At 44.7% G+C, this 27,846-nt stretch overlaps 1 protein-coding gene across 3 annotated transcripts in view; it reads right to left on the bottom strand.

Annotated features, from left to right (window-relative positions):
- Nucleotides 1-27,846, bottom strand: part of SLC9D1 (solute carrier family 9 member D1) — a 444,459-nt gene that overhangs the window by 302,550 nt on the left and 114,063 nt on the right. For all 3 annotated transcript variants that reach the window (XM_085622704.1, XM_085622705.1, XM_085622703.1), the window contains exons 2-4: nucleotides 27,218-27,767; nucleotides 21,899-22,078; nucleotides 2,819-3,010 (exon numbers count right to left, since the gene is read on the bottom strand). In XM_085622704.1, the coding sequence (XP_085478830.1) occupies nucleotides 2,819-3,010; nucleotides 21,899-22,078; nucleotides 27,218-27,667 (822 nt within the window). In that variant the 5' untranslated portion in view covers nucleotides 27,668-27,767. The remainder of the gene's footprint in view (nucleotides 1-2,818; nucleotides 3,011-21,898; nucleotides 22,079-27,217; nucleotides 27,768-27,846) is intronic.

The following is a 27,846-nucleotide window of genomic DNA, read 5'->3' as shown; positions in this document are numbered from 1 at the left end:
TCTGGCAGTGGATGCCCCCAAAATCAAAAATGAATATGTCCCTGTGTTACTTTACGCGGATGACGCGGTTTTAATTTCACGTACACCATATGGTCTTCAACAGCTGCTGGATGGTTTCATGCAATTTATTAAAAGCAGAAAGTTAGTTTTAAACAAATCCAAAACTTATGTTATGGAATATGGCAGCAGGCACGGAAAGAAACAGCCCTCCTTTTTTATAGAGGGTCAAAAGGTCCAGGCTGTTGACAACTTTTCATATTTGGGGGTTACTTTTTCAAATAAAAATACCTGGGCAAATGAACATAAGAATATACGGTCTAAAATGGCCAGGAGCGCTTATGGAATTTTTACAATGGCTACTAAATTGGGAGACAGGCGGGTAAATGACATGCTGAAAATTTTTCAATCACGGTGTGTTTCAATCGCCTTGTACGGAGCCGGCATATGGGGCTACGCCCCAGCAGGATCTCTTCAGGTCGAGGAGAATGAATTTCTGAAGAGACTTTTGTGCCAGCCAAGCTCTGTCTCTAATGCCTTAGTGCACAATGAATTGGGCATTTACCACCTTTCTGATTTGATTCTCCTTAGACCATTGACCCTATGGCGCTCCATTTGGACCAAAGAAGAGACCTCTTTCTGCAGAGCTATCATTTCTGACTGTCTTACTTTGGACTATTATACAAGGATCCCATGGTTAAAGTATGTTATTGATAACTTTCGGGAGATCCTCAACATCAATATCATTGTGGATCATCATGGGGCAGATGCGCTGTCTAAATCTGACCTTAAGCAGTGTCTCCTGCACCAGGTTTCCATTAAGAGACACCAAAATAGCTCTAATCTTTCATCTTATGTTTCCTACCACGATTTAAATGAACTTGTGGGTTGTCAACCATATTTGTCTCAAGTAACCTGGAAGGCACATCGGTTTGTGTTGACCAGACTTAGGATGGGAGTAGTCCACAACCTTGTTGCCTTCCCCTCTTTGAACCTACATCCAGCTGGTCCTTGTCCATGTGATAACACTACTCCCCAAAGTACCGTGCACTTTCTTCTGCTTTGCCAGCTGTATAAACATTTCCGGACAGCCTATCTGAAACCCTTGTTTGCAAAATTTGGGGTCAGATCACTACGTGACTGTATGTGTTTAGTTTTTAACCTACATCATCCCGATGTGTGTTTTTATACGGCTACTTTTCTTCTTAAATCCATTAATGCTAGGAAAAGTATGCTTTTTTAACAATTTTAAGCTGATGAATTTTCTGCCTTTGAATGCTTTAACATTGTTGCCTTTTATGTCGTGCTTTTATGAACTTGTTTTATGTTCGAATAAAGCCTTATGAAATGAAATGAAATGACCTATATTGCTTCCTATATGCCTCACAAGTGCTTATGGTTCTGATACCTAACTGGATCTTACAAGTCACTCCATAAATTACAACAAAATCCTTTATACAGCAAAACATTTTCATATATCAAAATCAGAGATCCCACACAAATCCAAAGTCAATGCCTACCATACACCACATTCATACCCTGAACTCAGCTATCCTACACATACACAGAACAAAATACAACAGACATACAGTTGAGTTTTTTGTCCGTCGTAGCATTGTGAGCTGGGATCACTCTTCAAAAGCGGTCAATGCAAGTCTCGGTGTAGGCATTGATTTTGCCCAATCACCTTCTTCAGGACCACGCAACAATAGGAATCCTTCAGGGGTTGGTCAATAGGGGGAATAGGTCTGTTCAGCGCATTAATCTTGATGAATGACTTGGAGTCACACTGGAATCAGAATAATTTGGCACTTCCTCAGTAATCCTTTTTAATCAATTCCATTCACTGGAGCAAACACTGTTGGTCAGGCAAAAATCTTCATAATATATTGTTCTTAAGCGAGACAAAAGTTACAACTACCAGGTTCACTCCTGGAGACTCCTCTTCCCATGTTAGAGCATCCTCAAAGAAATTCCTCTCGGTGCGCTCACATTGTGTTCAGGCTCCCATGGTACTGCAGGAATCTGGTGACTTCAACTTCTGGATGCGGGAGTCTGATTTGAATATATAAAAATGTTTTGCTGTAAAAAAATGTTTTGGCTGTAATATATGGAATGACTTGTTAAAATTATGCAAATGTGGAATATCTTGGTGTGTGTTTACTGATGTTAACAAGTATGCTAAAATAAAAAATATAAGAATAAATTATGTTTGATAAATTATATTGCATACTGAGTATAATTCCATTTGGGGATCAGAACCATAAGCACTTGAGGAGCATATAGGAAGCAATACAGGTCAAGTGGGACTTTTCTTTATTCTACCTAACAGTGATATCCGAGACAATTTGACATTCACTCTCGAAGTCTATGTGATGTCAATAGGAATCTCTTAGTGGCAAAGATCCTCGTTATCTGTCCATATTTCTGTACATAATTTTTACCTTCACATCATATTCGTAACCATATTAAGTATTGTATTCATCTATAATTCTTACTAAACCTACCTCACAATTATAGTGGTTAGGTTGTTGCAGTGGATGCAATATTATTGTCACTAGAAATGCAAACAATGTAATACCTGAAGAAAACATGTATGCACACTTAGTTTGCAGCACTATACAAATGCCATTAATTCTAAAGCAGCGTAACATATGCTAGTGAATCGTTGGTCCATGTGCACCATCTTGTCAAACCTACCCTTTAAAAGATTGGCACAGATCAATGGAGCACACGTTGTCCTTTCTTAAATTCCATATGCAAATAACCTGTCAATTGTTTCGTTAAGCAGTCTATATATATTTATACATTTGTATATTACCCTTATGAAATGACGATCAGCATGCGTCATGGTTGAATCACGGGGCTTTGTGAGTATATACTGGTTGTTTTGAGAGTCGATAAGCATGCTGAGCCCCATGTCCTCCTCCACTTCATGCTTTGAGGCATTTCTTTTATTATTCGGTACACCCTCTTCTACCCTCAGAACTGCCTCAACATTAACACCTTGGACCTGTCAAAGAAAATCACGAAACAAGCACAGATTAAAACAAAATTGCACCATAAAAGGAAATTTATTGACAACGCACATCTCTTTCTGCATATATTAAAAAAATTAAAAAAAATGATTGACTAGAAACTTGCCTCTAGGTCTGTAGTTGCTAAATTGGGCTAGGCGGAAGAACTACTATTCCTCATTTTTTTCCAGACAGATGGTGCAAGGATCAAAGTACCCGTCAAAATCCCTGCCAAAGATTAGTTAATCTTTGTAACATTCACTGAGCTCCTTATTTTGAATGTCAGATCACTTTTAGATTCCACCAAAATAATTTTAATCGTTTTTTTTTTATGAGAGCAGCACAATATCAGATTAAGAATATACATAAAAGCATTGCGTAACAAAGATTTTGGATATTGCTGAATACAGATGTATTAATTATGTTATGGTCATCAAGTGTGTACAATTTTAAACATTATTAGTTACTTTTCATTTATAATACATTCTGCGTGATATACATTTACACGGGTAACATAGAACTCATGCTGGTGGGATCTAGATCACCAATAGTCAACCCGGGGAAGATTTAGGACTCTTTTAGTGATGGATATAGTTTATATTTAAGTTTCTCACAAAGTAACCTACCTTGGATATATGCATAATACTACATTTGAAAGGTCACATGAACTATCTAACAATATGCGTGATTATTATATTAGCATACAGGCTAATCTGCTTCCATTTGTTTAGGAAACAGATAGAGCAACGAGAGCAGTTGACTTGCAATTGGACTTTTGTAAAGCAATGTTTTTAGGAGCCCCAGAACATACCATGGGTAGAACGTAGAAAATTTGCAAGTACACAGTTAAGGTGGTAGCCAGTGCAACATAAGTGATGTGTGCAGAGAAAGTTTAATTTCGTGCCTCAAACACGGTTTTCAAAATATTGCAGTCAAACTTAAGTAATAGAGAGGTAGGTTTAGAGCGGTCAGAAGGGGAGAGGTTAGTAGGGATCCTACGGTCTAAAGAGTACAATGTGAGGAAAAATGTTGCAGGTAGATGGAGCAAGTTTATAAAATGTTTAACTGAGGGAAATTAGAAAAGCTATGGATTTCACTTCCTTCAATTTGAAGACTTTGTTCCAATATGTTTAGTCTAGGGGTATGCATGATTGAATCTGGATACCATAATGTTTGGCATTCTGTAAGCACCCTTTCTTGAACTTCAATAGCCATTTATGGCCCTGGTAATTCTCACAGTGTAAAAAGCTGTTGGTGCAGGTAATTACAGCTATTTGTTCGGTTATTAACACATTGAACCAGCTTACTTCCATCATTATCCTTCACATTAATAAAGTGCATTTCTCGCTCATTAATGGAGTTGTGTAAAATGTAGCCCAAAGTAAACAGTGACTTGTATTAATTTTTAACACAGCTGTCTATGGATTACTACACATTTATTTAGCTAAGAAAGAAAATGAGGTGAGCGGTGTATTGTGTGCAATGGTAATGACTTGTACTTTTCTTGGGTAGATCCAAAACGCTGAGCTTGTTTAGAGAGCACTGAGGACACTGATAGGATATATATTTGCATGCACGCGCAAGCACAGGTGGTAATTGCACACCTGGCTAATACAGATATTGTAATGTATTTCACTATAATTGTATTTATATATCACTTTCTACCCTGGACGAAGCTCTAAAACTCTACGCCGGGCAGAAGTCTGCTCAAGACAACAAAGGTTAGTGTTTAGTCCAGGAATATTAGTTACTGTTGGTTATAGGGATCAGGGCCGCCTTTAGCGCTGGTGGCGCCCTGCACGGCAATGTCTGTTGGGCCCCCTCAATGACCACCTCTGCCACGGATCCCCACACCACTGCCTTTTAACAGTGCCCCTCAAGTCTCAAGAACCACTGTCTCGGATTCATTTAGTTTTATAGCACCACTCATACCAGTGTGGTGTCAGAGCACTTTACATCACACACATCGCACAGAGACAATCATAGGTGTGTAAATCAGTGTATAGGAAATGTTACATCAGACAGGACTACAAGGTGTAGTGTAGGAGTAACATGTCATCGATACTGATAGGCAATATAGTAAAAGAGTCCTTATTCTGGAAAAGCACAAATTCAGAATTTAAAATGTAACACCATTGTTAGGGGTTCTCTTTAATAACAAGAATTGTTTCCCACCCAAATGAACCCTTTTGGCAAGATTAGGATAATGAAAGACTGGGCAAAAAAACATATAACTAACATATACCTTGCAGTTTACACACAGCTCTTTGATGGCAGTTAATAGCTCAATGTTGTATATTACGATTTTGACTTACAAACGACAAGTAACAAAAGGAGCTCTCTTACAGAAGCAGTAACCCACTGACCTATTTCCATTATATGTACTTTGTTATCTGCTTGGTACACGTTCTTAGCAGCAGGCATTTTAATCCTCTGCTCTACCTCAGGATGAGTCAAAACTTCCACTAGACAAACCTCCGTCTCTTTCCAGGAACAGATATCTGTTATCTTGATGTTTTAATTGATGCCTACAAAAATTTCTGGAGGCCAGGAACGCGCCAGCAGGTTGGTGCTTTTAAAATGATATTACTTGTAAAAATTACGCCCCCACCCCAATTGAGCGCCCGGTACGGTGGCACCGATCGCACCGCCCAAGAGCCGGCCCAGGGATTAATCTTGTGCATAATTACAGCCGCACTGTGTACCAACACAGATATGAACAATGGATTTAATCACAGTCAATGAAAGCACCCTTCACTTTTTTGACATACATTAACGTTCACTCATAGAATTTTGAGGTGCGCCACGCATTTTGAAAAACACAATTTCTCCTACTACGAGAGGGTACAGATTACAACTGCCCTTAGAAGACTAAAAATGGCACTCTGAGTGCGCATATCTATTTATCATTTATTGACTATAAGATAGTTTCAAAAGAAATGCTGTAATTAAAGACATTGATTGTACATAGGACAAAGGCAGAGGGCGTAGTTAACGTACACCAAATTGTTAACAGAAGTGTGTGTGGGGGGGGGGGGAGAAATCAAGCATGTTGTTGATAGACAACAGAAAAGGCAGACGTTTCACAAACATTACCAAGTGTAGTATGACACACAGGCAGTAATAAACAAATTTCCAAAGACTGTGGGTAGGGTTTGATGGTTTGTGTTGGGTGTAACTGGGAAGTTGCATAATGCTACATGTTAAAAAATACCAAATAAGTGAAATATTACAAGATGGCCTTGCCCCCGAATATTGCAGGGTTGTGGGACTTGTGATCCTCACCAACAAAATAACCCACGCTCCAAGACGCACCCTTCAAAACTGCAGTGGTGTTTTGTGAAGAATTGGGAACAATGAGAAAACCAAGCCAAGTGAGTTTCTCTGTGTCATACCGTGACAGGAGGTTCAGGCGTGAAAAGTCCCATGGCAAAATGCATCTTGCTGTACAACCCCTGACCACCTGCCACACTTGAAGAAACTGTAATCCTTGAGATAAACACGAGTCAGGTGTTCAACTCTAAGCTGACTGACTGCAAACATGGGCATTTTTTTCATAACTCTCGAATTCCTCAAACACCTGAGGTAAAGCATAAACCACTGGCAAATGTCCAGTTTTCAGGCTGCACAAACAGATGTAAACTATATACATAGCATGATGGAAGAATGTGCACACAGGAAACAAGTTGATCAGACTGTGCTTACCATCAGTTTGAGTAGAACTGGGCTGGGGCCTGGTGGAGCATAGTGTCCAGTGCAATCTACCAAGATGACTTCTCTACACGTTCACCGATTTATGGGCATATACACAGGTCTACGTTATAACATTAGTAGGAAAATGTGGCAAGGTGCGTGAAAGAAGGGCTATTGTCCATTCACGTTATTGCTTATGGTTGGCAGATATCGTATTTCTAGGTAATATACTTTGCTTTTATTTATCATTGGTGATATCGGGTGCCGTATGGGGCAGAGAGGCTGTTCACAAGACAGGCAATTAAGTTAGACTATTGAGCTATAATTGGTACATATTATGGTCTGTTTAGTGCACACAAACATATTTTAGTATGCACTAGTTATCCGCTGGTACATATATGCAAAGGAAATCATAGACAATTGGCTAATTCACAAGCATGTGTGTTTGCATAAAATGAATTGTGTCTTCAGCAGGACTCTGTTGGCAGCTAGGCCTGTCAGATTGTAGCCTTCAGCTTTATCTTCTGTGCCAGTCCTCCTCCCATGCATAGATACACAATGGCGTATCTCCTATTTGCTGTTGAATTTGTGGTGTAGCGGGATATCAACTTGTGCAGATGGATAAGGCATAGTGTCCAACAGCTTGGATAACTATACAGATGTGTGAATGTATCCACTCTTCAGGGAGCCGGTGAAGTTCTTGAAGGCATGTCATGAATGGACCGATTGTCTTGGATCTCAGATCTATTTGGCTGCTCTTTCTTGAGCCATCTCTTGTTTTGAAAAGCTTCATTTTAGTCAGGTTTATGCACAAGACTGGAGAGGAGCTTGTCACGTGGTCAGAGCTGAAGAATGGAGGATTGTCCTTGAGTAACAGTTACAAGAGGGCCCTCTTGTTGTGAGGCCTCTGTTGGGGTCCGACTTTGTACCGGTTCAGATATTTTGCCTTTTGTTTGTGATGGATAGTTCGGTAGTTAGAGAGGCACAATTGGGCACAGAAAGTGATTCTGGTGTTGAGTCATGGAAGGCAATTTTTCCTCCATGAATCTTGGTAGTCAGCTGGACCAGAAATCAATTTGGATGGTACATAGACATCAATAGTTGATTAGGCGACCAGCATTCACTTTGCAGTGGCCAAGACTGCCAATAGGACGCGGATCATGTCACTCTTTATAGGGTGTTATTAATTAGCATTAAATATATTGCAGTGCTACAGGTTATCAATATATGGTCATCACATTAGCACTCGTAATGTGGTGCTACTAACATAACTGACATATTTTGCAGTTTAAGATTTCTCATACCTACTGGATAGAAAATAAATACTTGTGAGCTTCCAATCGCCAGAGGTTGAAAAAGGACTTATCGGACAATGAATTGATGTGTAATCTACGAGCATGCATATAAAAAATGCTTTTATTAGTACTGTTAAATACTACATGGCAGGTCACATTAGCAACAAGAGGTGCTATTCACATTAAAGTAATGCAGAGCAGTGGAACTGAATGCTAATTTAATGCATAGCCTGTAGTAGCACAGACTACTAGCTCAGTTCACAACCCGCAGTGGCATTGATTACTAATAGGGATGATAAGTGAGCAATAATGAGTGGTGTACTAATAATGAACATCAAGTTTGTCTTTCAACGAATGGTGAAAATCATGATGCTGCAATTTTAAACTAAGACCACATACTTTGATTAGAAACTAAAGGATATGAAATAACCACAGTGTTCTAAATGGTTTACGTTTGGTATGGGGAAATAATAGGAAACTAGTGTTACTGAACAAAATTCTGGTAATTGCAGACTACAAAGCTTTTTTGAGGGAACAAACGTTTCACCTGACGAAATCTTTCCTCAGAGAAACTTGGGGGCAGTAAAGTTACATGTAGAATACACACATTATATAACATTACCACATTACGTGTAAGATTGATGCAGGAAGAAACTACCCTTTCTGTCCTTTTCCTTTTTAGGTCGAGCAGTCAAGACCTCTTGTGTATACTTTAGTATATACTTATTATATACTTATATGTGTTTGTACTTTGTGGGCTCTGGAGATCAGCCCTAGGACTTGTCTGCTTCTGCTTAGGGACTTTTTTTCTGTTCAACTACCTCTATTTAACTGCCTTGATAGAAAACGACCAGCAGAGGTCAGTAAAATACCAGAATCACTTTAGCATTCTCTATAGGCCAGTCCATAGAAATTGTCTTCCACAAGCACCCGTAGACACATTTTTTTTCAAATCTTGTATTTTCAGTGAATGGCCACCGTAAGGCCCTGATTTTATATTAAAAACAGAAAATCATGGTCTTCCCGGACTACTCCCAGGGGGTGCAAACCCAACGCCGCTCCTATGATGAAGTCAAGCAGAAGCTCCGCTCCATGGGTCTCCGTTACGGCCTCCTCTTCCCGGCCCAAGGTATCTTCCAGGACAAGACATTCTTCTTCGACAGCCCCTGGGCGGCCTGGAACTGGCTCACGGAGGAACGACCCCTTCTTATGGGGGCGGTCCCCCCTTACGCCCAGTAGGGCCCCCCGCAGCCGCACCCAACTTTGCCTAAGCCCCAGCTACGCCGGACCAGGTCCCGCAAGAAAAATTACCACCGGAGGGCGGTCTCTCGGTCGCCGGGCACGTCCTCGTTGCACCCTCCTGCCCACACTCCTCCTCGGAAGTCCCCCTCCCCCAGCCCGACTACTTCATTGATCGACCTGAGTGGTATTCCCGAGCCCTCTGAGACCCTGCGCCACACAGTGTTGGACTCTGACCTGTCCCGGAGCCCCGAGATTCGTAGACCCAGTGATGATGGAACGCTTGAAGGGGCCTTGCCCTAGGAACTTTTTTTTCGCCCCGGCAGCATCCGCGGGGTGTCGGGTCACGAGGTTCCGGCAGCAGGGGGGCTGTCTTACCATTGCCGTGCCCTGGTGCCTTACGTTCCACCTCAATTCAAGACTTGCTTAACGTACCGAATGCATAGTTGACCTGACTGTATTGGCAGCTGTTGACGAATCTTTATCCGGTCAAATGGAGGGGGGTCCATCTCTGCCATGCTTCTGTTTCGCTAATCGTTTTAGCTTAGCATTTAGCCTCATTGTGGGGCTGTTGGTTTGATTTGTTTCTCTTTTCAGGGCGACAGATGCTTCCTCTTCAGAAGTATAGGGAGGGGGGGTTGGGGAGGGGTGGGGGGGGGGGGGAATTCTAGACCGTTGTCTCCCACCAGTTTGTTGTTTTTGGCCGCCTACGGGCCGCTGTCCCCAGCGTTATTTGGTAGATCCACACACCTATTCACCTTTGGCGTTAACTCATCGAACCATGCACCTTTTACTCCACGACTCGGACCCTGCCACGGCGTCTCACATGGGACCCAGGCCTATCCGCGCTTGCACCCATACATCCACACACCGCTCACCTTGATGGCGTCCACCTTCAATAGGGCCCTCCACATCCTCTCCTGGAATGTTAACGGCCTACTTGACCATATTAAGCGTACTGCGGGCCTTCGTAGAGCCCACCGCCATGCGTCTGACATCCTGTTTCTGCAAGAAACACCTCCTGGGCTCACACTGCACCTTCCTTACTTGATACGGGTTTGACCGGGTCTGGCACTCTGGTTTTGCACGGGGTTCCCGGGGCGTTGCCATACTACTGCGGCGGGGACTTCCCTTCACCCTGGCCTCGAGACGGACACCCAAGGTCGCTATGTGGCCCTGACGGGTACAATTGAGGGGCAGCCACTTAACCTCTTGTGTACATACATTCCTCCTGCCACTATGGCCTCTGCCCTTCGCCACCCCACATCGATAATCTCTTCCTTCTCACCGGGCCTGATGGTAGTTTGGGGCGACTTTAACGCTGTCCTACAACCTGCCGCGCGACACAACAGGTTCTCTGTCGGCCTCCCGCCTAGCCTCTGCAAAACGCTTATCTGATTGGTCCTCTGCCCTGGGTCTCTGCGATGCTTGGAGGGTGTGGAGCCCTCATAAGGAGCAATACACCCATACTTCGGAAGCCCACCACACCCACGCCGTATTGACCTGATCCTACTGCCTGCCAAAGACTGTCAACTATTGTCCGGGGTCCATGTACTACCTAGGGGTATCACCGATCACTCCCCTGTCTCCCTCCGTCTGTGGACCTCCTCTCACGGCACCCGTACGGTATAGTGAATGAACGCTTGGTTCCTGCAAGACGCCGACTTTGCCGTGTCCCTTGGGCGGGAAATGGAGCTCTATTTCTCTACCAACACGGGATCTGTCTCCTCACTGGGAACATTGTGGGAGGCTGGCAAGGCTGTACTAAGGGGTGTGGCTAGAGGCCTGGTCCACGCGAAGCGTGTGGAGCAGTCAGCCTGGCTGGCGCTGCTGGAGACCCAGGCGGTGCAGCTGGAGGAAGCCCAGGCCGTCAACAACAGTGAGGACTCCGCTCTGCAGCTCAGGCTGCTCCGCGAGGAGATATGCCAGATCTCGCTAGAGTCTGCTAAAATGTTATGGCGCTCCCCGGTGGCACGCGTTTATGGTTGGGCGATAAGAATGGCAAACTGCTGCACAATTTAGTGTCCTACCCCAGAGCCAACCGTATTATTCCGGAGATCCGGGCCGAGACCGGGGCTCACCATGTCACAGCCCAGGTCATCGCTCAAACCTTCGCCAGGTTTTATGCGGCCCGACCTCCACGGACCTCCTTGGCGGAGTTGCTGGCCCAGGCCGGAACCCACTTGCCCTGCCTCTCCCAGGCGGCTTCAGAGGCTCTTGACCTCCCCTTCACTCCGGAAGAGATACACGGGCCATCTCGCTGTTGCGCCCCGGACCCGATGGCTACCCCCAGGAATATTACGCAGCCTTTCGCGACACACTGGTTCCCCACTTAACGGCCCTATTTAAGCACGTAGTGGAGGAGGGATCCTTCCCACCAGAGACGGGCGTGGCCACTATTGTAGTCATCCCAAAGACACAGTCGCCTTCCCTTGACTGCGCGGATTACCGCCCTATTTCCCTCATCAATACGGAAGTCAAACTCTTTGCCACTGTGCTGGTCCAGCGGCTCCGTCCTCACCTGCACGACCTGGTTCACCCAGATCAGTGCGGTTTTATGCCATTCCGGGGTACCCAGCATTGCATACGCCGCCTTCACCTCGCCCTCGCACACCGCCATCACCTTACCCCGTACCTGGTATTGCTTTTTATAGACTTTGAAAAAGCATTCGACACAGTGGATTGGCGTTATCTCGAGGAGGTGTTGGAGAGGATGGGTTTCGGCTCCCCCTTCCGGCGTCTTATCCGGGTCCTCTACTCTACTCCTCGGGCACGGGTCCTCATTAACGGTGTGCTGTCTGAGGCATTCCCCATCCAGAGGGGCACTCGCCAGGGCTGCCCACTCTTGCCGCTTCTATTCGCTTTGGCGATGGAACCCCTGGCCTCCCTCATTCGTCAGGACCCCCTTATCCGGGGCTGGGCCTGGGATCCAAGTCACACCGACAAGATAGCCCTGTACGCCGATGACGTCCTGTTGTTCTTGGCAGACCCGGAGAACACAGGCCCACGATGTTTGGCCGTTCTTTCAGCATTTGAACGGGTCTCCGTCCTCAGGCTCAACCCGGCAAAGTCCGTGCTTTGACTGGCAAACGACTATTCCCCTGCGCAGGCAATCGTTCAAGTACTTGGATGTGTGGATTGCCCTCATCCCGGAGCTTGAGTGGGCCCTGAACGTCACACCCTTGGTCGCCAGAGCCAAGGCGGACCTTAGGAAATGGCAATCCCTCCCTCTCAACCCCCTAGGCCGGAGTGCCCTGTCCAAAATGATGGTTCTCCCTTCATTTTCTGTACATCTTACAAAATATCACCGCCCATCTCCCCGGTAGTTGGTTTCGGGAAATAGACGGCGTCATCACTTGGTTTCTATGGGGAAGCGGGAGGCCGCGAATGTCCCTAGCACACTGTCGTATTCCATCCTATGACGGGGGCATGGGGGTCACTAATCTCCACCTCTACTACCTGGCCACATGACTAATCGTGATCCACGACTGGTTCGCGGGCGGCTGGTCCGACCCGGCGTACCGGGTGGAACTCCGGTCGATGGACTTTGCGCACATTCAAGCTTATCTATATGGGAGCCCAGTGCCGCGGGATCTTCCCCCATCACTAGGGTGGTGCTAATGGCCTGGCGCACAGCCCTACTCCACGCACGGTGGGACCGGAGACTCACCAGGCAGACGCCCTTGTGGAGTGGAGCATGGTTGGGGGGGGGCTCTCATCGCTCCAAGGTTTGCGCCAGTGGGACCTTGTCGGGGTCTCGTTATTAGGGGACATCTGGGTGGGGGACCATATCAGATCCTTTGCAGACCTACAACAGAGTCACTCCCTCCTTCCATCCCAATTCTACAAGTATCTGCAGCTCAGACATGCCCTCCACACGCACATTCCCTCCCCCACTGCCTTTCCGGAATTCAGCCCCTTGGAGGCCCAGGTGATGATGGGGAACCTTGGCAAAGGCGGGGTGTCACGGATATACCGATCCCTGGTGAACAATGGTCCCTCGTCCGACTCGGTGCCCGATGGGAGGGATGGCTGGGTCCCCTGAAGGAGGCGGACTGGAGAGACGCACTTATGGCTCCTAAGACCCTGACAACCTCCTCCAAATTACGTCTCGTCCAACTTTACTACCTCCATGCGGCATATCTCACCCCCGCACGCCTGTACAGCGCCCACATGCGTCCTTCCCCGGCCTGCGCGCGTTGCAGTCACGCTCCAGCGGACTTTTATTATGTGGTGTGGCAGTGTCCCGTTCTTGAGCCGTTTTGGCGGGGGGGTTGAACTTGAGCTTACGCGGGCTCTAGGTTGGGAGGTCCCCCATGACCCACTGCGTCTGATCCTGGGGGTGTTTGATGGCCTAGATGGGTCCCGGGCGGATAGGCGCCTCCTGGGAACAGCGGTGGCAGTGGCGAAGCGCGATATAGCAACGCTATGATCCCAGGCTAAACCTCCGACTGAGGCAGTGGAGGCGTGGGGTCGACTGGTGTGGAGCCCAGGAAGAGCCCCTCTTCGAGGCCCGAGGCTGTCCTGAACCTTTTGGCAAAATATGGGGCAAATGGTTTAACTTGCTGCCCGCCTGAGAGGTCTGAGTCTGTTGGAAGAACTATTTACTGATGGGCAAATGTTATATTTACTTCACCGGTGCTCTTTGAGTCTCAGACAGCGTGCTTTGATTGTAATCCACCCCGATGATATGTTTGATTTGATACTGCTGTATTGTTGTATCAAAAATGCAATAAAGTTGATTATATTAAAAACAGAGCTTTGGACTATACCATTTCCTGCTGAAAGGCAATATTTCTTTCTATGTGTTCCCATACCTGGCGTGTCACGCAGTTTGGTGCTTACTTTCCCTCCATGTTAAAGAACAGTAGACGTTTCAGCACCCAGGCTAATGTGCTGCATTGCTAAATGCATATAAGGTCCCAAAGGCGAGACCAATTGCATTGCATATGCTTGTTTAATATACCTTAGAACAGGGGTCTAAATATTGTGGAGCACCACATAACTCTAATAGGGTGCCGTTCAATTAAGTAATGCCTTGGCTGCTACCAACAAACAAAGCAATGGCACCGGTTTCCAAACAGGACTGATAAAGTAATCCCCCCAAAAAAGTTGTTTAAGGATTTAGAAACAACTGCTTTAGTAAAAGAGTAATTAGTTATATGATGTTGCTTTCCAAATAAAACCTCATATCAAGATGTGCAGATAAAACAGACGTGTGGTTTATAAGGTCTATGTAACTAGGTGTACCACACAAAGATACTAACATGATTAGTACTTTTAAATCCAAAAGCATTTATTCTCAGCATTTCACCCATTGCCAGCTCCAAATAACGGAAGCTGACCCAAATACCAGCATTCTAATATTTCCATCAAAGGATTCTAGAATGGTATAACAAACAGTGCAAGGCATCTAGAAAGGAGACGGCATTTCACACTTCTCCCTTCTTCATAAAGACCTCACTTAACAAAACAACATTCTAAAAAGAAATAGGACAAGAACAACGTCAATAAGCAAATGAATAAAGCAAGGTTGTACAGAAGTTATATATAGATCAACTACTAAAAAAAAATACCTCAAATTACTAGGATGCTTTCTCACTCTACAACTTCTCTTACCAACAACATCCTGACAGCCATTGTTTAAGTCACTTGCTTGGCTGTTCACATATTCTTTTCTATAAAGACCAATGTATGTTTTGTATGAGTGTGGTACAACACCCGGACTCTAGTTCCAAATCCTTCCATCATCAATCTTATGGAGTCTTGGAACATTTTTACGATTTTGTTTTGCCTTTCAGAGTTTTGACCATTGCTTAGACCTGATGGACACATTCACCCAGTCTTCAATACAGAATCAATGTCCCTCACACACTTACTATTGTCAAAATACTGATGTCTCTTCACCTGCAGCTCTTTCTTTAACCATTTACCTAGCCCACTGAACTGCTCCCCTTTTTCCCCCCACCCATCCTCTTGAAGAGTTCAAAGGGTGATTTCACATTGGAGAAATGAGGAGGAATATAATGTGATTTGCTCCCCGCAAGGCTATCCTCGAATCCTAACTGTTTACCCCGTCCAATTTTATGCTCTCTTTCAAGTTTTTGCTTATCCTTTCTACTGCTTCATTGGTTTTGGGAAGGTAGATCAAATTCTTCTTATGCTGTACCCCACAATGTTTAGGATACATTTCCATTTCAACCGAACAGAACTGAAGTCCATTGTCAGATGAAACAGTTAGGAAAACTCTCTCTTAAACAGCTCTTCCGAAAAACCTAATTATAGCTGCAAACAAGGTTTCTTGCACATACCCAACCTCTACTTACATTGAGTTGAGATCCATTAACACAATTAAGTAAGGTGTATCATCTTCTCCTTTTAATGGTCAAACTATATCAATAGTTACCTAATTCCATGGAAATTTTGGAAGAGTTCTACACACCATGGGTATCTCTCTAGCACACAAAACCTAATTGCTATTGTTGCACTCCTTACACCATCTCACCATATGTTCCACTTCCTAGTCTACCCATGGCCACCAAATGTTTGAGCACATTCTTTCTTTAGTCTTAGCTATCCTCATGTGTGCCAATATTTTACCTTATGAACCTTACAGAGGTACTTTTGGAGCTCCCTCCCCCTGTCTCTTATGGGACGAGTGGCACTCCTTAAAATGGTGACTCTCCCCCATCTCCTGTATCTATATGGGACCCTCCCAATATGTATTCCGGCTCCCTATTTCAAACAACTCCGCACAATGATCACTGCTTTACTGTGGGGTGCGGGCAGGCACAGGGTGGCCCTTCAAACACGTATGCGCCCCCGAGCAGCTGGGCGCTTGGCGGTTCCAGACTATGAAACCTATTATTTGGCAGCTCAGTTCCAATGGCTCACACAATGGGTCGCTCGGGTCGCTAGAGGGGGGGAGGAACCAGGAGTGGAATATGGGCCCTTGATGGTTTTGTCCCGCATAGTGTTGCATCTCCCGATGGGTCCCCGTCCTCTCACCCTAGAATTTGCCACGGCACAGAAATGCTGGAACCGCTACCTGCAGAGGGCCTCGATCAAACGCCCCCTATGCCCCAGAGATACCTTTGCAGATGTGCAGGGCCTTGCCCCACGGAGACACATGGCACAAACTGGAGGATTGGGCACTGGAAGGCCTAACCACGATGGGAGACCTCTATGAGGGAGGAGCCCTTCTCCCATTTGCTACGCTGCAGGGCCGGCATGACTTGCCTGGCGGCGATTTTCTGCAGTAAACTGCCCTCACGACAGCCATCAGGAAGCACTGGGGGACGGGATTGACAGAACCGCCCACGTCTATGGGAAGCCAATACGTGGTGCTAGCAGCAGGCACGTTCAAGGCGGTGACATGCCTCTATCGACGTATGATGTTGGAATCCTTACCCCCTCTTTCCGCTTAGAAACTTAAGTGGGAAGAGGGCCTGGAGACTGCTATCCCCGATAAGACATGGGACGCACTAGTAGAGAGGGCCTGGAAAAGCACACGGAATGCACGGTTCCAGGTAATACACTTCCATATTCTTCACAGGGCGTATCTTACCCCACAGAAGCTACACAAATACTTTCCGACCCACCCTGCGACTTGCCAGAGATGCTTTGCAGATAATGCAGATTTCAGACACATGCTGTGGGGGTGCCCGGTATTGCATAGTTACTGGGAGGAATTGACAGCATTGCTAGCGGACATAACTGATTGGGATTTGGATCCCTCCATGGCTCACTGCATCTCACACAGGTTTCCTCACACCTCCAAAAACAAAATTACTAGTACATTTATTGACCTGGGCTTCCTACTGGTCAAAAGAAATATTACTATTCACTGGAAAGACCAGCGGGCTCCTAGTGCCGCTCAGTGGAAAGCGGACCTCTTGAAATGGGCTGAGTGTGAGGGAGTGATTCAGATGCAGATTGCGAACCGCACGGGGAGTGATAAGGCGATGGATAGGGTGAGAGCTTGGGAACTACAAGTAGTGGCGTTAAAAACCTCTGACAATACTGGGGTTCGCATTTAGGCTACATTTGCCTCCAGCTACGGGCATAGGTCTTATTCGGAACTCTGACTGGAATGTTGGACTGGTATTCTGCAGGGAGTGCATGGTTCCTTTCGATCCAATACGAAGACCCGGGACTCTTCTCGGTTACCAATGAGTTTGTGCGGACATTGAAATGCACCAGGATCTGTTGATATATTGAACCTCACTGACTTGCATGTTAATTGATGAATGTCATTTAGCCGGAGCGTGTAACCATATCCCCTCGCACTATTCCATGGCTCATGATTGCTATTGCTGTAAAGGAAACCAAGAAAAATCTGTTTAAAAAACAAAAAAAACAAATGAACCTTACGGAGGTACAAACCTTGTTCCTCTTAACAAAACTACCTAATTAGCTGATCATTCTCCTTTAACCATGACCATGCCTTGCTTAATTCTTCAAACTTCCCGGGTAGCATCAGCTCTAACACTTATGAAAAAGGAGGGCCTGATTAAGAGTTTGGCAGACAGGGTTACTTCGTCACAAACATGACGGATATCCCCTCCACCAAATTACAAATCCATTATAGCCTATGGATCTTGTAATAATAGCGGACGGGACATTGGTCATGTTTGTGACAGAGTATCCCAGCCTCCAAACTCTTAATTAGGTCCAGAATTATTTTTCCATTTCTAACTTCCAGTCATCCTCCGCTATCGCTCCCATCGCGAACATACACAGACACACACACACTCATGTCCTCTTCCCCAAAATCATCCTGAACTTCACTATTCTCATCATTCACCACTAAACAGGACAAACTGCCTGAAAATTCTTCACACCTGAAATCAAATTCCTGAAGAGCAATTACCAATCTACTTTTTCCTGAAGAGAGGGAATCTAACCCCTTTCTCATGAAGATTTCTAACCACGGTTTGTGGACTGAACATACCATAAATATACCTCACAGTAAGTTTTGAAACTTCCTCAAGGCCCAGTAAACAGCCGGAGGTCCCCTCTTGATGACAGAGTAGCTCAGTTCTAGTCCTCTTGCATAATGTGAAGAATAGGCAATCAACTGCTCTACACCACATCTCTTTTTCAATAGAACTGCACTTACACCCTTAATTCTTGCATTTGTTACAATACATGTTTTATCGACTGGTACATATGCCTGCAAGCTCAGTCCATTCTTCAGATCTTCCTTAAGCTAACAAAATTCTCTAACGTTCCTCATTCCAAAAAAACAGAAATCCATCTTTTTGCTCAGCAAGCTCCTTAGGTGGACCGATTTATCTGCATATCCCTTTATGAACTTGTTGAACTACCCTACCATACCTATAAAAGACACAAGTTAATCTTTAGTGTGAAGCTCTTTTATCTCAGAAATTGCATCCACTAATTCTTGGGTGAGACACCTATTCCAGATATATGATGTCCCATATAGTTTACATCACGCATACCAAACTTGCATTTGTCTCTTCTTACAGTAAGGCTTGCAATCATCAACGTATCCAAAACTAAATGCACCATTGCATCATATCCCTCCCTGGTGTCAAAAGCTCTTGATAACAAAGGACTTTAGCTATTCCACCAAAATGTAGGTCATCACTCTCTGGAAAACTGAAGTAGTGGATATCAAATCAAAAGGCATTCTCTTGAACCTATGTGCTACCATGGGCATGATGAAAGCTGTCAAGTCTTAGAGCAGCTGCCCAATTAAACTTGGTGATAAGCTGAAGTCTGATTAAGCGATACTTTGCTCTGGCTAAGGTTGTTACTATCTCATCTCTGTTTGGAAGTGAGAACTTATCTCCTGTCACCTCCCTGGTGAGAGCTCTAAGATCAACATATTAGTGAATTTCGCCATTTGCTTTTTAGCAACAACTATTGGTGCCAACCATTTTGTTGGTTCAACAGATTCTATCACTCCCATGTCAATGAGCCGTTCTATTTTTTGGGGTTTTTATCACAGTCTTGTGCACTTACAGGCACACGTCTTACCTCCGCAACTGGCACTGTTTCTTTTTCCAATCTTATTCTAGTATAAATACTGTTAGCACCCTAATTCATTCTTTTTCTCAAAATGTTTCACATTTTGTTCAATTTCCTGGATTTGCATCCGACGATTAGTATTAGGATTCAATGTGACAATTTAACCTAATCTAACCAAACAATCTTTGATGAGGCAACCCTATCAAATGGTATCCATTGTTAGAAACATACAATTTAGCAATCCAATAGCTCCTTCCAAGCTCCAGACAGGCGTTAAAGTAACCCAACATTTTTAGGTGAGTTACCACCAGTAACCCACAGGACACACATCCTTTTTACCTAGTTTTATTTTCCCCTTAAAATTATCCTCAAATATGGATTTACTACCTATGGACAAATGTGAACAGGAATCAAATCCTATTGGAATATCCATGTTGTCTATCTTTACTGTAGTACTTAAATGATCTTTGTCTGAACCAATAGCTTGAAATACGACATCATGGGAAATCACCTTCCCAACGTTGCTCGTTTTTTCATCTTTCTTCTAAAACACTTGTTGAAGTGTCCTTTTTTTCCACCAAACTGATTGCATTTGTATGGCAGGACAAACACTCGTACTGGCTTCGTGAATTTGTTTGCACACACAAAAAATGCACTGCTTAAATTACTTTTGTTTTTCTTAGCATCAGACACAAGGTTTACTTCTCATACTACTTCATCCACTTTGTCTTGGTGAAACATTTGTTTATTTATAGCACCACTCAGTACTTTCACATGCCTTTTGTGTATTCTACTCTTTAGGCCATTGTTATCACCTCCTCTACTAGAGATTCATCTTTTATCCAAAGGTCCTCCCTTGCTTTAATGCTATCACACTTTAAGGCCAATTGGCCCCTTATCATCTCTTCTGTTGCACCACTAAACTTGCAGTTTGAAGTTTTTTCCTCAGACTGGTCATATAGTCTCCCACTATCTCATTTTCTCCTTGTTCCCCTAAGTCAAAGAGATAGTGTTACATGATTGTACTGCCAAGAGGCAGATAGTGTCAATCTAGCTTGAGAATACATGCTTACTTTTCAACTCTAAAATAGTGCATGAGAAGAGAATACTTGCACTCAGCACTGAAATTAGTTGCATGAACCCTAGCATAGTTTACAAAAAGACATTTCCACTTGCTATATTTCACCACTGGATCAGGGCTGTTCAAGAAAAATAGTGGTGGAGCTACATTGTGCAGTCTAGTAACCAAATGATGTATTACTACATCCCCTAACAGCAGCAGTACATGACACACAGAACTCTTAGCTGTCCCTACAATTTCAATCTGTGCTGAACCTGCAAAACCAATGCATTATATGGTTTTCGTTTTTTTTAATTAATATAATACCATTGCACTTGCTGTATTAAAAAAGAAAGAATAAAATGTCCACACTTGTCAACTTAAAGTAGATGATGAGGTACCTGACGCAGTAAGAAAAAAGCAACACAATTATTTTCCTTTTCACTACAACCTGAACGCTGTATGGGTTGGTCAAGCTTGCGCAAACTAACAAGATGGCTGCACATGAACATATCTTTCTACGGCCATGTGGATCTACTTGAGTCGCTGTACAGCGTCACTGAATGAGAAGTTCACAGGAAAGAGTGCTGGTTTTTCTTCTCCAGGAGCGCAGAATGCACTACACTGTGCGCCACCCAAGTCTACCACAAAGCAGAGGGGGCTTCTGAAACCCACCATAACACCTTTTGTGCCTTTCTCTTATTAGCTGACAGGTGCTCCCCTTCTCTCTTTACTCAAGTGAACCTCAGCTCTTTCTTTGTTCAAGTAACCTATTTTCCTTCACTTACTGCTAGATATTGAGCTGTTAACTGCTTCCCCTGTTCCACACGAAAACAACGACACAATTACTATTTTTAAGCATTCATTCTGAGGATTTCACCCATCAACATTTTCAGGTAACTGCCTCTCTTTCAAATAAAAACATTCTAATATTTGCATCACTGGGATCACTTACGATGTCCGAAATTGAGAGGAGCTTTGTTAAATTAAGTGGTTTCTTCAGATGCAAAGCTTTGTGAGCGTGCCAAAACAATTTGACCTGGATTCTTGCAGAAATATGCATCCAAAGTAAATCACATGGAGAAGGTGGGATTTCCAGTTTTCTTGGTTCAGTAATCAGTCCACCTTTAAGACTATCATACTACTTTCAACGTGCAAGTAAGGCCTGTGGGACATTTGCTGAAGTAGTATTTATATCCTCTTGCCTAGTGATTACTAAAGCTTGCATGGGCTGCACAAATTGTATAAAGGTAGAGATTTCAAAACATTGACTTGTTGAAAGGATAGGGGATTATAAGGTCAATGGCTTCCTGGATCCAGCTAGCATGGGAAAGGTACCACTGAAAAGGGCCCAGATCACAAACATCAAATGGTACAATTAGCACCCTATTGCTGAAAGACATTTTTGTCCAGCCACAAAACATGATATAATCACAAACAGAATGAAAACAGCTATTGCCCATTTAGTGTTGTAAAGTATGAGGTATTTGATAACATGGACCTCAGATTTGCATGTTCACTATACAGCCCAACACAGGAGGCAGAATATGAAATGAAGAACAAAGAAAAGCTGAAGGTGTGTTCCCCATTTCTTCACTTACTGATTTGTTGTCGTCAAAGGCATGTTCTTCAATTTCCTTCTCCAGCCGATCAGCTGCCTTTCTGACATCTTCAAGGATCTCATCAAGGATGGAGAGGCTTTTGTTCTGATGCTGCATGTTCATGAGAGCGTTCACCTGATGTTTCTCTGCTGCAAGGAGCTCGACATACTCCTGCTCCTCCTGTAAAACATGAATAAAATATACAGAAATCAAGCAGGTTTAACAAAGGAATGATTTGACTTAGCTTACTATTTTAAATGTCACATTAACAGTAGGAATGTTAAATCATGATGGAATACAAGCCGTGTTCATCTCCTTGGTCAAAGACTACTACTACATGTCAGAAACAGCTATGAAAAAGCTTTATGGTTGGAATAAGGAAACATCTATAAATAAGGGTCTAGAAAGTTATGTTCCCTGCTCCCACCACGCACCTTCTGGCATTTACTCCTTGCGGCTGGACAGTTTCATGCCCTTCTGCACTTGATACCACAAGATCCGCAAAGCAACTTCTGATAAAAAACACATCATAGACTGGCCATCTACTGTAAGGTCTTTCTCTTTTTTAACCAATCACACCTTATATAAGACCTTGTATAAGGTAATCTGAACATTACTCTACTACAGACACATACTACCACAGTGAATGGCCCATTGGCAATGCCATTTACATCAACCTCTCCCTGCATGAACCATGAAATCAAGTGCCCCAAACTCTAGACTGTGTTTTGTGGACTGAGATGCAAAAGTGCTTACAACACAATTTGGAATACTACCGTAATCCCTAACAAGCATCCTTCTGGAGATTAAGCACTGGCTTTGCCATCTTATTACATGTTGTCAAACTCTTTTTTTGCTTTCCTGACTCATATTAGACAGCCTAATTCTTTCTGGCGATGTAGTTTTGGTTTGCTTCCATTGAACAAATTTAAGTAACACACCTGAGAGCAACACTTTTTAAAGATAAAAGCCTTGGATAGAAAACAGGATGTCAGTTCGTAAGTATATCACTTCCTCAAAGCCAACGTCTAGCCCAAGAGATCTTCAAAATCACTCAGTGGATCATAATACCTGCCTGGAAAAGGTACTCAACACTGATACTATTCACCCTTAAATCAGAGGCTGACAACATCTATTGATCAATGTATTTGTTTTACATAATCCTTTACAACATTTTATCGAGATCAGCAACTAATCATGAACACTTCTGTTGGAATAGTACAATAAAAAGGTGAATTCAATGCCCATGCAGATTGGAAACAGCACAAAGAATTGTGCTTGAAACAACTATTTAAATGTCCTGCCAATAAGATGGTGGAGGCAGCTCGTATTGAGTTGGACCTTACCTAATAGAAAATGCAAGCCCAAAATTAGGTCTTAAGGTCTTTGCACTTCCTTCAGGATCTCCAAAGAGGATAAAACCTCCAAGGTAAATTGGAGGGAGTTGTCCCCTTGCAATAATGCATTTCTAGAGAATTGACGAAAATAAACTGGTTACTTCTTCCTTTAATGCCACTGACTTGTATTCAGTTAATAGCCTTTTAGGAATTAAGGGAATCCGCTTAAGTACTGCTACTAGCTATGGATGAGGAATACCTTATGGAAAGGTCTTCTGTTAGGACAGAAGACACTATTAGAACTCCCGTAAAGGATTTTCTAATACTGACTCTAACAGAGTCCTATTCCATTATTCCTAGGCAAAGTATTCAGGCGACCGGCCAGCTTTGAACACGCTCAATTATTTTAAATTGAATGCTTTGAACCATCAGGACTTTCAGTCAAGAGCATCAAGGGAGCACAGATAGCAGGGCCTGGTACAGGTGGTGGCTCACCTCGCAGCCGGCCATCAGCTAATTCCCAAGATCCAACTACTAGCTTTTTAACTGCACTGACTTTAATATATGCTATTGGAGCTGGAATTACCGCGGCTGCTGGCACCAGACTTGCCCTCCAATGGATTCTTGTTAAAGGATTTAAAGTGAACTCATTCCAATTACAGGGCCTTGAAAGTGTCCTGTATTGTTATTTTTCATCACTACATCTCCAAGTTAGGAGTGGGTAATTTGCACACCTGCTACCTTCCTCAAATGTGATGGCCATTTCCCAGGCTCCCTCTCTGGTTTCAAACCCTGATGTCATGCTACCTATGGTCACAATGGCAGGCACAGAAAGTACCACTGAAAGAGGATTGGACAGACATCTGAATTGATTGTCGCTGTCACAGTGGTGTGTGATCTGCCAGAGGTTACCTAGAGTCACCAAAGCAGCTGGGCGAGCCAGGGAGTTCCTGACAGACGGGGGGGTAACACACATGTATGTATAGTTCATGCTGCCATTGTTAGCGTTTGATGTTATGGATAACCTTTGGGAATTGAGGGTAATTTGCCTGTTCACACTCCCTGAAAGGGGTGGGTGGCATCCGTGTACAGGCAAGGAGCCTGGTTGATTCACAGTTACTACTGTCGCTTCTGATGTGACTCCCTGGAACTGCCCATGAGACTGCAGCTGGCTCCGAAGTGGGCAGCGATCATAATTTGACTTGAATACATATCGGGATTGTAGTTATTGACCCTGATACGGGGAGATCCCCTGCACATGCCTATGAATATCTGCTTGCCTGTCATGTCGAATGCCAAAGAATGTTCTTGTTTAAACTAATAAAAACAGATTTAAATAAAAAAAAAAAAGCAGCTAGGCGAGCCAGAGTTGGTTTTGGTCTGATAAAAGCATGCAGCCCAACAGTTCAGTGCTAGCATGTATTAGCTCTAGAATTAACACAGTCATGCAAGTAATGGATGGAGTGATCAAACGAACCATAACGGATTTAACGAGCATTCACAGTTTCAGTTTATGGCATTGTGTACTTTCAGGTTTAAAGCTTAATCTCTGAGACAAACATATGCTACTGGCAGACTCAATGAGGTACCCACACCTGCTGGAGGAAGGAGGAGCCATGTGCCTGTCCAGCACTGCCATGTGGCACCCCTTGGCAGCCTGCTGTAGGAGTCCCTGCTTGCCTGCAGGGGGCTGGGTGGACAGGCCAGTCGCACATGCACCAACTACCCAGCCTGCTCCATAACAGAACGGAAGGGTGGCCTGAGGTGCAGACTGAGCGAGAAGTAGTGGTGACGGCGTGGACACCCCATGATAAGGTCGGTCAGAACTGCTGTGAAAATGCACTGGGTAAAGAAGGGCCACAGTATGGTGCATCGGTGCGGGCCGCCAGACGGCATCCAAAACTAGCACCACCTAACCCCATCCACTCTGGACAGACCACTAAGGGGGCATCAGCTGGCAGGCTGTTTGCTCTGCTGGGAAGAGAGGGAGCTCAAGAGTCTCTCCAAAAAAGGCAGAACCTCGACTCAGACAATGCCAGACGGGTTGGAAGTTCTTTGCTTTAAGCAACAGGTAAGGCTGGCCACGCACTCCATCCCAAAACGCTCTAAGTGTACCCAATCTGTCAGAGTATGGACCATCCTGAAGCAGGCTGCCCTGAACAAGTATGTCAGTTTGCATCCCTGCCTGCTTTCCGGGAAGGCAGGCTTGAAGTGAAAACCCTCAGGACGGGTTTGGAATGCAGACACAGAACTGGGTCACGAGGGTCCTAGTACAGGCCGGCCCTCGGTCCCTAGTACCTAGTCCCTACCAATGTGGAATCCAGACTAAAACCACCAGCCTTCCTTTGATTCATGCACATCAAGTGACAGAGAAGGCCATCTTAGCGACCACATTCAACCTCCTGCACCCCTGGCTGGGTCTCCAAAGACAAACGAGCCCTCACTGAACTACCTGGGAAAGCCCAGCCATCTGGATGACCCGTTCTTATGCTTTCTTTTGGCGTGTGCGACCAGATGTCCAGACTTGAAAATCAGCCATCTGGTCACACCATGTCATAGGGAAAAGATTCTGAGGGACTCCTTGGGACAGACTGTCAGAGCCCGAGCTGGGCCTCAGCCACTGGGCTGTGGGTGGCTTCAAGGAGCTCTGACCTGGACCCAGACACAAGTTTTCACCTTGACTAAGTAGAGGAGCCGCCCACTTACATGTGCGACTTCTTCCTGGGCACTTTGACACACAGCAAGCTGGAAAATTGTGTCCCGGGACAACCGGAGCACCGACCCGGGACCAGGTCACAGCCTCTTAACCCGGCTAAGCAGGAAAGCCCTCTTGGCGGCTGAGGGACCCCATCGGGGGCACAGGCTGGAAAAGGAAGGCTAGGTGCTTCCATCCCTGGGCTAACCGGAGCTCTGAGCCAAGATCCAATCAGAGTTTCTTAACTTGGCCAAGCAGGCAAGAGCTATCTGAGCCTGCAGGACCCCGCCCTTGGGTCTAAATGACGCGATGGACTGGAGAATGGAGCCAAGGGACAGGGTCTTCTATTTCACTCCAGGCAGCTATTGCACTTGGGCCCAGTCACAGCTTCTTAATCCGGCTAAGCAGGCGAGCCCTTTCGGTGCCAGGGGGACCCTGTCCTGGGCATTGTTTTTTCTGCACAGGGTGTTGGAAAATGGTGCCCAAGGATAAAGGGCTTCCATCCCCAGGCCAGTTAGATCTCTGACCCGGGGTACGGTCAGAGCTTCTTAACCCGGTCAAGCAGGGGAGCCAGACCAGTAATGCAGGGGAGCCCTAACCAAGTGGGTCCCACTGGAGCTCTGGCCTGAGGCCCTTAGGCCATAGGAATCAGAGCTGCCAGATGGACAGCAAATCACCCACACAGTTGCCTAGTAATACAGGGACGTTCACTAGCCATTCTTGTAATCTGTGCACACCAAGTCAGAGGGGGGGCAACTGAACAAACCCATACAACCTTCTGTAGCCCTGACTGGGCTTGAAGTTTCAACTGAGCACTCATTGGGACTTTCAGGGCAGCTTGAAGTTCTGAACACTGAGTCACATCCGGAACTGAATGGTTTTGCTTATTTATTTTAAATACAAAATGTAATGTCACCAATGACATTGGCATGGCACATTTTGCACCACCCATGTAGGTGTGGTAAATGTCTCAGGCATAATTTCACACACCCATAATTACAACTTCACCTACCCTTAGATTTGAGCAGAAAGGGCCTAAAGACTTTGTTTTCACAGTAGTGATGAAAGCAGTCTACTTATGCCTAAATGTATATAATAGAAACTGAAACAAGAAATATAGCAATACTTTACCCTCTAGATAATAGCATTAGAACAGTGTTTTGTAGAAAACGCTTTACGTTGGTGGTTACCCATAATCCAAATACAAAAACAACTTTTCTCTTATTTGCTCTACAGAAAATAGAGAACCATTTAGAGAATCCTGGGACCATGCCGCTCAGCTCTCACCTTTATTGCAGCTTCTCGTAAAGCCTCTAGTCTCTGTTTGCTGCTTTCCTTCATGTTCACAACATCTTTGTAGTTGCCTTGCAAGGCCCTTTGGAGCCCATGAACTGCTTGAAATACAGAGTTTTCGCTTTCATTTAGCTCTTTTTGGAAGATCTCGAAAGTGTGCACCTGGAAAAGCTTCTCTTCATCCGAGAGACTGGAGGCCTTCTCCACCGCTTTGATGGCACTCTTTAACTTATTGAGGACCACGTTCTTATGGTGAAGAAGTGTAGAGAGTTTCCTGCAGTTGCCAAAGAGCCATTGTTTTCGCTGTGTTACCGCTGCACCTTTGCCCTGGTGCAGTTTTATTGCATGCTTCGCTACACTGTTATGTTCTGCACCTCTTACTGACTGGTACAGTAGCAGGCAGGTCATAAGCCACAGCAAGCAAACATCGCAGGATGCCCTCATTGTGTGTTTTTGTCCACAGAGCAACCAGACATGTACATTCAGACACAGTCACAATGCCTCCACCACACACTGCTTGCATCTTCAGAGTACAGCTCAACTTCTGAAACGAAAATAAAGCAATAAGGTAAGGTGATCAATTTGAGAAACAATATTTACAAAGCACATAGTCTGCCAATGCC

This window comes from Triturus cristatus, chromosome 8 (assembly GCF_964204655.1).
Source record: "Triturus cristatus chromosome 8, aTriCri1.1, whole genome shotgun sequence".
Lineage (NCBI taxonomy): Eukaryota > Metazoa > Chordata > Amphibia > Caudata > Salamandridae > Triturus > Triturus cristatus.
Note: the sequence above shows the minus strand (reverse complement) of the source record. Positions and strands in the feature narration are given on the sequence as shown.